Source organism: Grus americana, chromosome 18, assembly GCF_028858705.1.
Source record: "Grus americana isolate bGruAme1 chromosome 18, bGruAme1.mat, whole genome shotgun sequence".
In the NCBI taxonomy this organism is placed as follows: domain Eukaryota; kingdom Metazoa; phylum Chordata; class Aves; order Gruiformes; family Gruidae; genus Grus; species Grus americana.
This window is the reverse complement of record NC_072869.1, coordinates 11,518,096-11,531,941: the sequence shown is the minus strand read 5'-3', so window position 1 is coordinate 11,531,941 and position 13,846 is coordinate 11,518,096. Positions and strand designations below refer to the sequence as shown.

Genomic DNA, 13,846 nt, shown 5'->3' with positions numbered 1-13,846 from the left:
ATCTCTTGGGGCGCCACGGGGACCCCCAGAGTATTTGATGCTTTTCCTAAAGCCCGGGGGGATTTGGGAATTGCACAGCGTGCGCTCGGCAATGCTGCTGCATGGGGAGGGACGAAGGCTGTGACGTGTCCCAGCGTGTCGCACGCCTCCGACCTTTGCTGCTGAGGAAGAAGGAAATCCTTTATATTTTCAATTTTGCATGTCGCGTGCAGCCAGCACCCGACTTGGGTGCCTTGATGCCCCCGGGGCACCTGTATGTTGCTACTGCGGTAATAATATTATGGTCTGGATTAAAATGTGCAGCTATAAGCATGTCAGTAGGGGAACCTTCAACCCAAACTGTGCCGGGCGAGATTTGGTACAGTGGGTTGGACAATAACTGGGACAGAGAAAACCAGGAGGCAGGGAAAGGGAACGCGCGGGGACGCAGCCGGTGTCCCCCAGGCCTGGGTGTCCCCGCGCCCTCGGGGACCTGGGAATGGCAGAAAGATGCTTGGTCAGGAGCAGAACTGCATCCAGGCCCATTGCTTCATCCTGATTTTCCAGGAGCCCTTTTTTATCTTCCAGAGAAGCACAAAATCCACTGGAAGATGCAAAGATCCAGCCCAATGACAGGACCAGCTGCTCAGTGCTTTGGCGATTTCCCCGGCCTCTGTAATTCTGTGAAATAAAACCTCTGAGCGTCAGAGCAGTTTATTTCTGAGCGGTGAAGTCTGGAGGGATCGGACAACTGCTGGGGAGCAGGAATCAACACTCTGCATCCCAACAGCGTCGTCCCCGTGTTATTACACACCAGGATCCACTGCTGCGATTTGCAAGTTAAGAGTGGAGTCTTTTATGGAAAAAGTTGCTTTTTTAGGTTTTTTTCAGGGGTTTTGCACCAGCATTAAATACCAGCGTAACAGGAGAGGACGAGGAGCCAGCACGCCTGACGCCCCAGCAGGGTCTCCTGCCTGAGACGCAACGTCCAGCACCACGTGGGACGTGTCCCCGTGCTGCGTCTTCCCAGGGGCTGTCTGCCTGGTGAGCGCCTCTCTGCCACACACCCACCCTCCTTCCTCCCCTCTTCCTTCCTGCTGCCTCTCTTCCTTCCTCCCTTCCTCCCTCCCTTCCTCCCCTCCCTGACTCCCATCTTCCCTTTCCGTACTGCAGCTGCCGTTTCCCTCTGTGCCGCCTCAGCCCCAGCCCCATCCAGACCATCCCCAGCTGACGGTCGCTGCCTCCCCCTGCCCTCCCCTGCCTGTGCTGACGTCCCTGTCCCCCTCATCCCTGTGCCCCTCGTCCCTGTCCCCCTGCCAGCAGCAGCAGGCAGGGCCAGGCTGCTGGGAAGCCGCCGTGACGCTGGACGGTGTTGACACTGTCAATATTTTGGCTGCGAAGGGCTCTGCAGTAACTGGCCAGCGGGCGCGGGTCCTCGCTTTTCCAACAGCTTCCGTCCAAGCCCAAAGAGCCTTTCCCACACCTGATCCGCCAGGATTTGGCCTCTCCTCTTTTTTGTGGGTGTGATTGATGATGCAAATCAATGCAGATACGAACGTCGGTGAGGGTGCCCGAAAAGCAGCAGAGCAGGGCACTGATAGTGATGTTTTATTGCCCTCGTAACGTGGGGCTGCTACCGCGCTGCCATGGCTCGCCGCGATAACGAGCGCATCCTCGTCAGCATATTTACAGGCAGCTGCAACACCCGCTGTGCTCCCAGTAAGTCCGTTCGGCTGGGACGGGTGGCTTTTGAGGAGGAGGAAGAGGATGGGGCCGCCATGGATAGGCTGAGCCCGATGCTCTCAAGACGGGCGCTCAGGACCATGAAGCTGCGGCCGAGCAGGACCCACGTGCCAGACGTATTCTGGGCACGAAGCGAAGCGGCGTGGGGCGGCTCGGGGAGCCCCACTTGGCCCTGGCAGCCCCCAGCACGGGCTCCGTCCCCGGGATGACAGCTCTTCTCACCACCCCTCCTTGCACATCCGAATCGGGCTGGCTCCTCTCGCAGGCATGAAACATTTATGGCCTTCAGCTGCGCTGCTCGTCCAAAGCCGGCATGGCCTCTACATATTTAATTTTTTCGCTATTAAAAACACATGAAGCGGTGATCCATTTCACGCCGTCCCTAACTCACTTCCATCTCCCGTCTCGGCACGGTGCGGAGCATCTGCCGGGGGGCAGGCAGGCGGACGGGGGGGCTGCGGGAGGATTTGGAGCTGCTTCGGTCTGGCAGGGAGAGGCATCTGCTGTCCTAGAAAAAGTGAAGGAGGAGAAGGCAGCCAGCGAGGTCCTGGGGAAAGGCAGCAGGACCCACTGCTCTGAGAGCCTGGGCAAAAGGGTTTGAGTTTGAGAGAGAATAAACGACCCCTCGGCACGGGGAACCAGGGTGGGGCGTGGTGTGGGGACCCACGGGAGCCCCAGGAGCAGAGCTGGGACCGTCACCAGCCCCTTCACATGCGGCGTGAGGAGCAGAGCCGCCCGTCGAGCACACGGACAGGTTCTGGGTGCAGAGTAAGAGCCTCTGGAGGGAAAGAGCCCCTCGCCTGCCTCCCACCCAGCACAGCACCCTGGGGTCCCTTCACCCCCACTTCCTCGGGCTCCCAGCTTGCCGGGAGCAAAGGGAGGAGAGGGACACGGGACAGCCATGCCACTCTCATCAGATTTTGGCACATCCCGGAGGAGGTGCTCCATCCAGAAAGAAGAGGGGCTGCAGAGGGACCGCTCTAGTTCGGCAACAGGCGCCCCAAGACCACTGCTGCCGACAGATGCTCAGGGATGCGCTGCCGGTGCAGGCAGACCCCGCAGACCCGCAGGCAGGAATGACCCACAGTTGCTGTTATCACAGGAGAAAAAAATCAGAATGTTTAAGGAAAAAAAGTCTTTAAAAAAATTAAAGATGCCTGTAAAAATGGCCACTTCAAAGAGCAGCCTGAACCGTGAGTTCTCCAGGTCACAATGTCAGATCAGTGTGATGTTGCTGGGAGCATCTCTCAGCTGTTGGAGGGTACTTTTCCTCCAGCTCAGGTCTATAAATACAATGTATGGTTTGTAATTCTGCAAAGCATTCTGAGGTAAAAGTCAATCGATAACAACCATTTCAAAGGGGGACAGATTGGAAACGCTGAAGCACCACAACCATGCCTGCAGCGATCGCATTTTGTGCTCCCGCCGAGCGACTGTGTGCGTAGGAGGCACGGGGTGCTGTGGGGTGCACGTCTGCATCGCCCCGAATTTCCCCCGGTGTTTTTGCCGGCCTGTGCTAAAGAAGTGCTGCAAGCATGGGCGGCGCAGCCTCGGCACACCCGTCCCCAAAAAGCATCCCTAAGGGCACACGGGGCGGTTGCAGAATGGCGTCACTTAGTCCTCGTGGCCCCAATCTCTCCCTCGTCACCCAGTTCCTGGCACTTGCTGCTCATGTGCTTCTCTTTCCGACTCCCCCCGGGACCATCCAGCAGGAAGCGGTTGCAAACCCACTCGCCGTGTTGATGTTTCCTTCGTTCAAGGACGGGCGATTGCCGCGGCAGGCGGTTCGGCAGCTCCGTCCCTCCCTCGTCCCCGCAGCACCCTCCTTTGCCTCGTGACGCTGGCGAAGGGAGCGAACCCCAGAGCGGGAAAATGAAGGTTATCCTTGGGAAAAAATACATGATTAAGTTTAATGATCGTGTTGCTGGTTTGATGGCTATCTCATCCCACGGGGTGTTTATGTCCCCCTCCCCAGCTCCGGTGCAGAATTGGGGCAGGAAGGGGCGATCCGGGCTCGGGAGCTGCTCCACCCCTCGCCCTATTTACACCAAATAAACCTCCTGTGCCGGCAGGCTGGCACTCGCCTTAAAAGCCAGGGCAGGTGACGGGGGCAGAGGGGACCCGGCAGCGGGGTGTCCCAGAGCCCAGGCACATGCTGCAGGTGGGGCTCAGCCTGCCCCGCTCCCCCGGGGGGGCGGCTGGCGGCTTCCCCATGGCCGAGGACGAGAACGTGGGCGCCGGGCAAGGTGGGTGAGCTGCAGCCGGGGACTGACGCGTATCTCGCAGCGGGGAAGATGCAGCAGGCTCTTGCTTGTGCCAGGGCTGCATCCAGCATGGGAGAGGGGCTGGGGCACCCCCACATTTCCTTCCCCAACACCCCCAGCATGTCCTGGGGCGGGGGGGGGCAGAGCTGAAGCCACCAGCCAGCACCCTGGGTCAGGGCACCAGCAGCTGGGTGGGTTCGGGCTGATGCTCCTTGTGATGCGGCCAGCTGTGAGGACAAGGTGGATTTGGGGACCACAGGGGTGCAAACAGCCCTGCTTCAACCCTGCAGTTCATTTTAGCCTGGTTTCTATGGCCAGAAGCCTGCATGACCATACCGAGGGTCTGCCTGTGACCCCCCCTCCAAAATCTGTGAACCTGCCGGGCTGCATTAATTCCAGCACTTACTGTCCTGACTCTTCCAAGCCGGGAATCAGGCTGAGCAGCAAGCGGTTAAAGCTGCTGCCCTTTCCCTGAACCAGAACTGAACCTGATCTGCTGGTTTTGCTCAACTTGAGCGGTGCCAAACTGAACCGGAGAGCAGGAGCCAGAGCTGGACCCAGGCTGGGAGCAGCCCGGACCCCCTCATGTGGCACACGGGGCCGGGACTGTGCTGTGCCCCCGTGTCCCCTTGGGGCCAGAGCAGTGAGGATTTGCTCAGTGCAAATCCGCACTAAACTCCCAGACCCAACTGAGCACATCCAAGATAAATACATCAGAGAATTAATGTGTGCGCTAATCGACTTTATCCTTGCCAATTAATCACCGCCCAGCAGAACTCACCCATGCGGAGACAACTCCCGTCTCCCTGTACAGGTTTTGGAGCTGAGCTCTCGTGCAGCCCCAGGGAAAATGCCGCTCGCTTCTCTCTAGGAGGAGCTCAAACTCTGCTCTTCCCAGCACAGGGCTGGCGGCTGGCACAGCCCTGCCACCGTGCTGGAGCCTCCCCCGAGGGTCTCCCGGGGACCTTCTGTCCCCAAAGGGCTTCCCAGATGCTTGCCAGGCCCCTCATGTGGTCCCCTGGATGGGGTGTCTCCAGATGCGTGGGGACATGTGGGGAACGGGGACCCTTTTGCACCCCGCAGACCATCCCCGCACCCTTAGCCAGCACCTCTCGCTGCAGCACCTTCTCCTTGCACCTTCTCCCTGGCGCCTGAGCAGCCGGAGGGGCTGGGACGGGGACACTGTTGGAGGAGACCGGCAGGGCAGTAAGAGGGAAGGCAAACGCCTGAGGCTGGCTTTGCCCGCTCAGAGAAGCCCAGTCCTGGGCTGCCAGACCCAGGCAGGACATTGCGTCCTACCGCGCTCTGTCCTTGGGAGGGGACACGATGCAAATGGTCCCTCTCAGCCTCAGCATCGCCCCTACTGCCCGTGAGGTCCCTCCTTGCCCCTGCAGACCTGGGCTGGGACCGAGCTGCTGGTTATCCTCAGTGGTATAACGCTGCTGTCCCGTGGTCATCCCCGGGGACAGGGACTGTGTCCCTGCTCTCCGCACCTCCCTCTCGGCAGGTCACAGGCTGGGAAGTCAGGAGCTTTTTAGGGGGTGCAAAGCCCTTCACAGTGTGGAGAAGCAGCCCCGACACCCAGCCGGTGCCTGGCCCCACTCGTCCCTGAGCCCCTGGACAGCCGTTTCACTGGTTTCATGTCCCCCAGTCCCATGAGAGCAAAGCGAGCAGCTCCAGCCAGGCAACGCCTCCTGAAAACCTCCCTTTGTGGGGGGGAATAACTATGGAACTACAAGAAGTTGCTGTAAGACTTCAAAGCGCCATCAGCTAGGGTGAAACACTGTCAGCTGGGGCGGTGAAGGGTATAGAATAAAAGGTCTTTGTCCTACAGAGATGTTTGGCTCATGTCCAGTCACCGTCGTGATCACGTCCGAGGCTGACACTTGGCACATCGATGCCTCCTCTTGTCTGGGCTGTGGACAGTTCGTGGATTGGGACAGGATGCCAGACCCGGAGCAGCAGGCACATATCCCCCGAGACATCCTCAGCAAGCCCCCGAAGGAGCTGAAGAAGCTGGCGAGAGAAGGCTACTGGGCAGCAAGCCGCGCTCTGAGAGCTCAGGTCTACCACCAGCTCATTCAGCAAGTTGCCTGCCGGCTCGTCACCCCAGATGCTCTTGTCTACAGGGATGTGGCAAATCGGCTCTTCGGGAAGCTGAGCGTGAGCTCCCACCCTTTGCCCGAGTTCCTGGAAGGATGCTCCATGCCCACGTACTGCCTCAACCTGGAAGGGGTCACCGCCTTGAAGAAGATCCTCATCTGTGTTGGGAACCTTTTCCCTGACATTACCTACAGCCCCATCCTCCCCTCTCTTGTGGCTCTGCTGCTGCACTACAGCGAAGACGAAGCTCAGTGCTTCGAGAACATCTCTCGCCTCATTGCCAGCAATGCTCCCCACACCAGCTACATTGACCAGTCCTTCCTGGCCCACCAGGCCTCCTGCATGACTTTTGGGGATCTAGCCAACAAGCACTGCCCAGCAGCTCACAAACTCATAGCCAGCACCTCGGAGAACGTCTTTGAGGTCTATTCCAAATGGTTATCGTGGCTCTTTCATGACCTCCCCTTCAATTATGCCATCCGCATCTTTGATGTCTACCTGCTGGAGGGGCAGAAGGTCCTCTACCGCATTGCTCTGGCCTTGCTGAAGCAGTACAGGCTCTCAGTGATCTCTGCTGAGCTGGAGGGGACCGACGTCAAGGCAGATCTGCAGGCTTTCATGCAGAACATTGCTGAGCATGTGACCGTTGACAAACTCCTAGAGAGAGCCTTTGGCATCCGGCTGTTCTCCCGCAAGGAAATCTGGCTTCTCCAGATGGCCAACAGGAAGGCGTTAATGGAGAGGGGCATAACCATGGTGCAGGGCAGGTAAGGAGACCTCTCTGTTTGCCAGTTCTTGGGGCTAAGCAGGCAAACCACAAGTTACAGTGAAGATACAACACAGGGGGACCTACAGGTATCTCCCTGGGCTTTGGCTGCACTGGGTGCCTCACAGCCCCTCATGGAGGACCCTGTTAGGAGGCACTGTCCAGTTAGGGCTAGTGATGTTAACAGAAAGCTTGTGATGCAAAAAGCATGACAAAACCTGATGCATGAGGGCTGCACCCCTAAAAGCTGGCGGGCACCCGGGCTTGGCAGTAATGGATGTCCTCCCCCACACAGGCAGTCCTTCCACCTGGCCGTGGACATGCAGAACTTCAGCTCCAGCATTGTAACAGCTCAGGAGATGCGTGTCATCTGGTCCTGGATCCCCGAGCGCTTCTCCCTCTTCCCGCCGCTGATGCTCTTCTCCACTTCAGAAGATGGGTGCAGCCTGCAGAGGTAAAGCATCATCTGCCCACCGGGTCAGGCTGGGTCGGATGGGTCAGGTGTAAAACGGGGTAGAGGTTGGTGGTGTAGAAAGGAGGAACATGTAGTGTCCAGAGGTACATCTGAGGTCTCCTGGGGACTCTTCTGAGCTCAATTCAAGACCTTTGGTGTGGTCTGGGCCCGCGCTGGCTGTAGAGAGGGCTGAGGCTCAGTCCGATGGCAATCAGCAACTTGGCACTGCACGGGGAGCATCGAGCCCCACTGCCATGCCGTGCTGGCACGCTGCCCCCAGCCAAGCCCAGCCATCACACCATCCCCAGGGCTCACTCCAGCTCCCTCCCAGCGGCATGGAGCACAGGGAGGCTGCTGGACGCTGCAGTCAGTGCTGCAGCTCAAAACTGAGCTGGAAAATGAGTTTGCTGTTGACTTCCCAACCCGTGAAGCGGCAAAAGCCTTCCAGTGGGCTGAGGTTGCCTTTGCATGAATGTTTTCAGGCAGGAAACCCAAACGGGCTCCTCTGTAGGGGCACATTAAGCTGAGAGGCTGCACTCGCAGAGCAGGCAGAGCTCAGGGCAGGGGCAAACAGCACGTGGCTACATCCTGCTACGGGCAAGACATCAAACCCTCTAAATTCAAGCTAAGAGGGTCCAAGTGTCAAGACCAATGACCAAAACTGCAAAAGAAAGACTGATGTCAGCGCTGGAGACAGCCCAGGGCCCAGTGACACCCACTGCCACAGCCATGGAGCAAAGGGTGTGGTGGGAAGCAGGGACGTCCGCCGGCAAGCGGGTACCCCACGGCACAGTGGTGCAGCCCCGTCCTGGGGAGCACAACCCTGCACCTCTCCGAGGCAGCAATGGGGCACAGAGCTCAGATTATGGAACACGCCCAGATTAGAAGCAAGCTCCTTTGGTAAACTGCCCCCATGATGCATCATCCCCAGCCTGGTGCCTGAGGGTAGGGTGGGAGGATTTAGTGTTTGGAATTATCTGAGCTATTACCTGCTTCACCAAGCAAAAATGATGACTTGAGAAGTCCTGTGAGACAACTCCCCCTGTTCCTCCACAAACACTGAAGCTGCTGGAGCTACATGATTAAGAGTTTTTGCTGCTGTCCTTCCATGAGCTCCCTCGGGGCAGCTGCTGGCACGGCAATAGGCTGAGAAGAGCCGCCACCACTCTCCACTGTCCTTTACAGCCCCGTGCTTGCCGCACGCCCGGGCTCTCTGCAAGGCACACTGCTCCTGGGTCTCAGCCCCCCATCAACCCAGCCTCCTTGTTCATCTCTGCAGGTTTTATGCGTGCTGCGAAGGCTACGAACCAACGGTGCTGCTCATAAAAACAACGGAGGGGGAGGTAAGTATTCCCGAAGCAGAGAAGTGGGCTGCACTGGTGCCGATGTGGGGAGGGGGACAGGGTGGTCGACCTCACCAGCACTTTTTGGAGTAGCCAAGGGGCTGCGTGGTCCCTCTCCTGTCCTGCCCCAGGGTCTGTCCCAGCTCCCAGGAGAGAACAGACTGCACCCCCCGGCACCAAGAGCCCCCTTAGACATAGGCTGGTCTGAAGGGCGGGGGGAAACAGAGTCAGTGAGATGGAGAGAGGCCGCGAGTGATACTCTTTTATTGCAAATACAGACCAAATCATGAAGTTCCTGCTGAGCAAACTTTCCTGGAGTCAGCAGATGCTTTGCCTGAGCCAGGACTTGCTTTCAATGTATTAAAGGCAAGGATCTCTCTCTGATTGCAAGAGCAGCCCCACAAGGGAAATGGAGGAGAAATAAGGACAGCTTCTACAGTATTTGAAAGTCATGAAATAACTGCAAAAACCCCTGAGCCAGACCTCTTCCCGGGGACTCTGAGAGTGGCTCATAAACCCGTATTTTACCTCTCCACTCTTCATCAAACAGTGGAGGCAAGTTCTGTAAATTGTTCAGGCATCCCAAAGATTTATTGACCTACCAGTTCTGATTTCCCAAGCCTGACACTTCAGCGTGGTGTGGAGATAAACACCCTGCCACCCCCTAGGGCCTTGTGCAGACAAGAGAAGGTGACTTGTAAAACCTTGTTTCCTACGCGTTTGAGCTCATTTTATTCCTTAGCTAGTACCAAGGACAGGCACGAGCTCCCACCTCTCTGGAGGTCCCCTCCAGCCATGGTCAAGTCAAGGACACCCACACCAGGGTCAGGCTGACCACGGGTGGATGAACCCCCATGACTGGTTAAAAGTCTTATAGGTAAAAAAATAATATGTTACCTGAGTCTTTGCCATTTAAAACACATTTTCTCTAAAAACTCATGAAAAAGGTGACTGCCTTGGCACTGTCCAAGGGGCCAGCTGAGGGCAAGGGACTCCTAGACCCCCGTCCACATGTTCATGTAATGCTTTGAGCCACACAGTTATTCCTTTCCATCGCCGGGAGCTGGATTGGGTTTGGGGGTGGGAGGCACAGCTCCCACTCCCAAGCCCAGGCCAGGGAACACTGAACCAGCCCTTCTCCATCAACCAGCACACAGCTCGCTGCAATCACCTCTGCTGCAAAACAGCAATGCCCCAAACCTCCCAGAGCCCCCCCTTAGGCATTGAAGCTGAGTGGACTCACGCCCAGAGCACCAGTGACTTGTCAGGGCAGGATTTAGCTGGCACAGCAGAATTTGGCTCCTCGATTCCCCCTCACAGAGCCCTGGCCCTCCTGGACACACGTGTGATGGCCGGTGTTTCTGGGGTTGCTCTGGTCCCAGCTGTCCCCTGCTGACGGGTCCGTGTGCTCTCTCCCAAAGGTGTGCGGGGCGTTTCTCTCCTCCGACTGGAGTGAAAGGAAAAAGAGTGGGGTGACATCAGGCTTTTTTGGGACAGGGGAGTGCTTTGTGTTCACTGTAAGTCACATTTTATTTCTGGGTTTATGGGTTTGTCTGTTGATTACTTTCTCCTTTACCCTTCTGACAACTCAGGGCATGGTGGCACCGAGCTGCTTCCTTACCCCAGTCCCACCGCTGCCCTTTAGCTCTGGAGGAGGCAGCAGCACAGAAACTGCTGTGCTGGATCAGAGCAAATGGAGAACAAACTCCTGGTTTGGGAGAGCCGGCTTGCCCGAGCCCCCAAGGCAATGCGCGATAACCCCGGGTGGGTCCTGGAGCATCCTCCCGGGATGACAGCGTGCGTGGCATGGAGGGTTTCTGCCCTGTTTGCTCAGGGCAGCTCCTGAATGGAGCATTCCCAAATCAGCCCCAGCGTCCCTGCAGAGGGAGCTGGCTGTGTTGGTCCAAGAGATCCTGGGGGCAGAGTCCAGCATCCATCTGGCATCCCCCCAGTGTCCATCCAGCATCCACCTAGTGATGTGGGCAGTGCAGGTTTGCCCATCTCGGGCAGTGACTGGTGAACACAAAGCCAATTTCTCAGCCACAGCCACCTCCTGGCACTACCAGGACACCTTGTCCCTTCCCTGCCCCAGGTCCGGACCTGGCACACAGCATTTGGCCCCTGACCCACCTGGCGAGGCAGCACCATTTTCCCCCAGCAATGGAGAGATGCCCCAAAGAACAGGGCTCACCACGTTTCTCCTGCTTTCCAGGTGCGCCCCGAGACAGAGAGGTACGAGTGGGTGTTCATCAAGAAGCCAGAACTGGCCAAAGCCGTGCCACGCTCACGCCAGCGGTCACCTTCTCCCTCTCCCGCATCCCTCCTCGGCTCCTCCCCGGACGGCCGCGGCACCAGCTCAAACCGTCTCACCGTGCCCACGCCGCAGAGGAAAGGCCGTCTCTCCCCGTTTCTGGCCATCAGGCATTTCCTTCTGCCTTCCAAAACTGCCTCCATGTTCATGTCCGGGTCACGGGAAGGGATCATTATTGGTAATTACCAAACGGTGGGCATCCACCCAGTGACACACCACTGCTTTGGCTGAAAAGGGCTCTACTCCAGATTAACATCTGAGCTGCCTGTAGAAGCAAAGACCTCCTGGTTTAGCATAGGAACTGAAAGTCAGGGGAGATGAAGTCATCTCTCTCTTCCTCAAACTAGCAGGAGAGTGAGAAGCTACACAAGGGTAAGGATGCTCCTTCTGCGGAGCCCTGAGGGGCTCTGCCAGCTGAGGGGAGCACCACAGCCCAAACCTCCTGGCAAGGTTTGCACCCTGGGGCTGGTGTGTCCCTTCCCAGTCCCTCCCCCTGCTTCATGTGGGATGGAGAGGAGATGCAGGTGGGGATCAGCCCGAGGAAGGGCTAGGCATGGTCACCCGGAGCTGGGGTTGAGTCTTTGTGCCCTACCGCTGCTGGGGCGGGTTCGGCAGAGGACCGCGGCAAGTCAGAAAGGCCTGCCGCACAGCCTCTGCCTCTCTCAGCACTCGGGAGTGGGATCAGGACAAGCCTGGCTGCAGGGATGAAAGGAGCTTTCCTTCTTCTCCAGCTCTCCAAGCAGTTTAATAATTCAGCTTGTGCTGCCAGGGCAACCTGTGGCACTGGCTGCCGTGTGCCAGCTGCCCTGCAGACAGCTCTCCGGGAGCTCTGCCTCCACGCTGACATCCCAATTCGCAGAGAAGGCAGCTCAGGACATCACCAGCACAGCTCTGGGAGAGCAGATCCCGACCATCTTGCTTGCTTTTGCAGGTGGAGGAGGAGGCCAAGCTCTGTCCCTTGATGCCAACCTGCTCTGGGGGCGCACGGAGCACTGTGAGACCTTCGACAACCCTCCGCTCTGCCAGGAGAACTTCAAGGTGCAGCTCTTGGAAGTGTGGGGCTTTCAAAACACCTAGGTCCCGTGGGGGACAGCCCCTCACCACGCCACCCACGGAGATGGGGACACCTCGCTGCGCTGGCCGTCACCCCGGTCTGCCTGCTGCGGTCTCTGCTGGCAGCACCGCAGGCACCTCCGCTTGCCATCCTCCCCTCCACAGTCAGCCATCACGGTGGTGTGGAGAGGGCGATGCGGTACCGGGAACGGGACCATGGGCACTGCCCTCAGGCACAGTTGAGTTCCTCTCCCACGGTTTAGACTCAGCCCATTCGACCCAGTCTGTCCCAGTTTAGGATGCTGGAGGGGAGGTGAGTCAGTCTGGTGTTTCTCACACCTCCTTGGCCTGTTTGTGGCTTGGGGCTCAACAGCAAACGAGTGGTACCGCAGCACAGGCAGGTTTTATAGGAATTTTGAGCTGAGGCAAAACCCAACACCAAGGCACAAAGCTCACAGAAACACTCTCAGACCCCACTTCCCTGTGGCCCCAAGCCCAGCGCCACCCTTCAAGCCTGTCCTGGTTTTGGCAGGGATAGAATTAATTTTCTTCCCAGCAGTTGGTACAGTGCTGTGGTTTGGATTTAGGATGAGAATAACATTGATAACACACCGATGTTTTAGTTGTTGCCAAGCAGCCAAGGACTTTTCAGCTTCTCACACTGCCCTGCCAACGAGGAGGTGGGGGGGCCCAAGAAGCTGGGAGGGGACACGGCCAGGACAGCTGACCCCAATTGATGTTCCATACTGTATGATGTCATGGTCCGTATATAACTGGGGAGTGGGCTGGGAGATGGTTTGGTTAGACAGCTAGCTGAGTATCAGCTTTGGGTGGTGAGCAATTGTGCTGTGCATCACTTGTTTTGTATTATTTGTATTATTATTGTTACTATTACTACTACTACTACTACTACCATTACAGTTCTCTTCCTTTTCTGTCCTATTAAACTGTCTTTATCTCAACCCACGAGTTCTACCTTTCTGATTCCCTTCCCAGACCCACTGCAGGGGCAGTGAGCAAACGGCTGTGTGGCTGTTTTGGCTGCCTGCCGGGTTAAACCACGGCAGCACCATACACAGAATTTTGTAGCCTCTGCGGGTTACCAGGACTCCCCCAGGATCACACACTGATCACCATCCAACACAGCCCGAGAAGCTCTTCTTGTCCATGGTTGAAACTGCTGATCAGTGGTTAGCAAAGTCCTACCTGGTGTTTACACACTGGCAGCCAGGAAGAACCCCCCCAGCTGTGTACCTGCCTTGTCATTTCTGGATTAAACTGAAGATCTATATTCACCACAAAGGGCTGATGTCAGACTGCGAGCAGTGAATATATATGAGCCTTAACCAACGTGCCCCGACTACCTGAGGTCAGGACAAGAGGCGACATGCCATTTTAAACCATGAAATATGAAGGTGTACACGTAGCTCGGTCAGACAAGCCAACCCTCATGGGAGGGCTGTAGACCATAGAGATATCATTCTGCCTGCAGCATGAGGATGTCTCCCATGTCCAAATATGCTTTCCATTGTGATTTTTACCTTTCATATATTCCACTTCTTGAGCTATTCAGAGCAGGAGCTATCGCTGCCTTGGTGCCTGTGTCCAGCAATGGCAGGAGGCCACGGGCAGGAGCAGGCGATGGCAGCAAGCTCACACAGTACCAGTCATGAGGCAGGCCTAGGAATTAATTGCTTGTAGCCTGAGGACTTCATTGCTTGTAGCCTTCAAAGGGTATCCAGGTAAGATGAGGAGGTGAGGCACAGCCCTCCGCACCTCCATGCCAGGCCTTCGCCCACAGAGCCAAGTGAAAGTACACCACAGAATTAC

General features: G+C 57.2%; 1 protein-coding gene across 1 annotated transcript; it reads left to right on the top strand.

The window, feature by feature from the left end:
* Window positions 1-3,804: 3,804 nt before the first annotated feature.
* Window positions 3,805-12,978, top strand: LOC129214790 (TBC1 domain family member 24-like). The gene is made up of 7 exons (XM_054846995.1): window positions 3,805-3,968; window positions 5,821-6,856; window positions 7,151-7,309; window positions 8,589-8,652; window positions 10,074-10,169; window positions 10,865-11,141; window positions 11,895-12,978. Exons 1-7 carry the CDS (start codon window positions 3,875-3,877, stop codon window positions 12,038-12,040), a joined length of 1,872 nt encoding a protein of 623 aa, XP_054702970.1. The 5' UTR covers window positions 3,805-3,874; the 3' UTR covers window positions 12,041-12,978.
* The last annotated feature ends 868 nt before the right edge of the window (window positions 12,979-13,846 follow it).

Coding starts and splice junctions, on each gene's coding strand:
- LOC129214790 (XM_054846995.1), top strand. CDS start 3,875: ATGCTGCAGGTGGGGCTCAGCCTGCCCCGCTCCCCCGGGGGGGCGGCT. Junction 6,857..7,150: donor ATAACCATGGTGCAGGGCAG/GTAAGGAGACCT, acceptor TCCCCCACACAG/GCAGTCCTTCCACCTGGCCG. Junction 11,142..11,894: donor ACGGGAAGGGATCATTATTG/GTAATTACCAAA, acceptor TTGCTTTTGCAG/GTGGAGGAGGAGGCCAAGCT.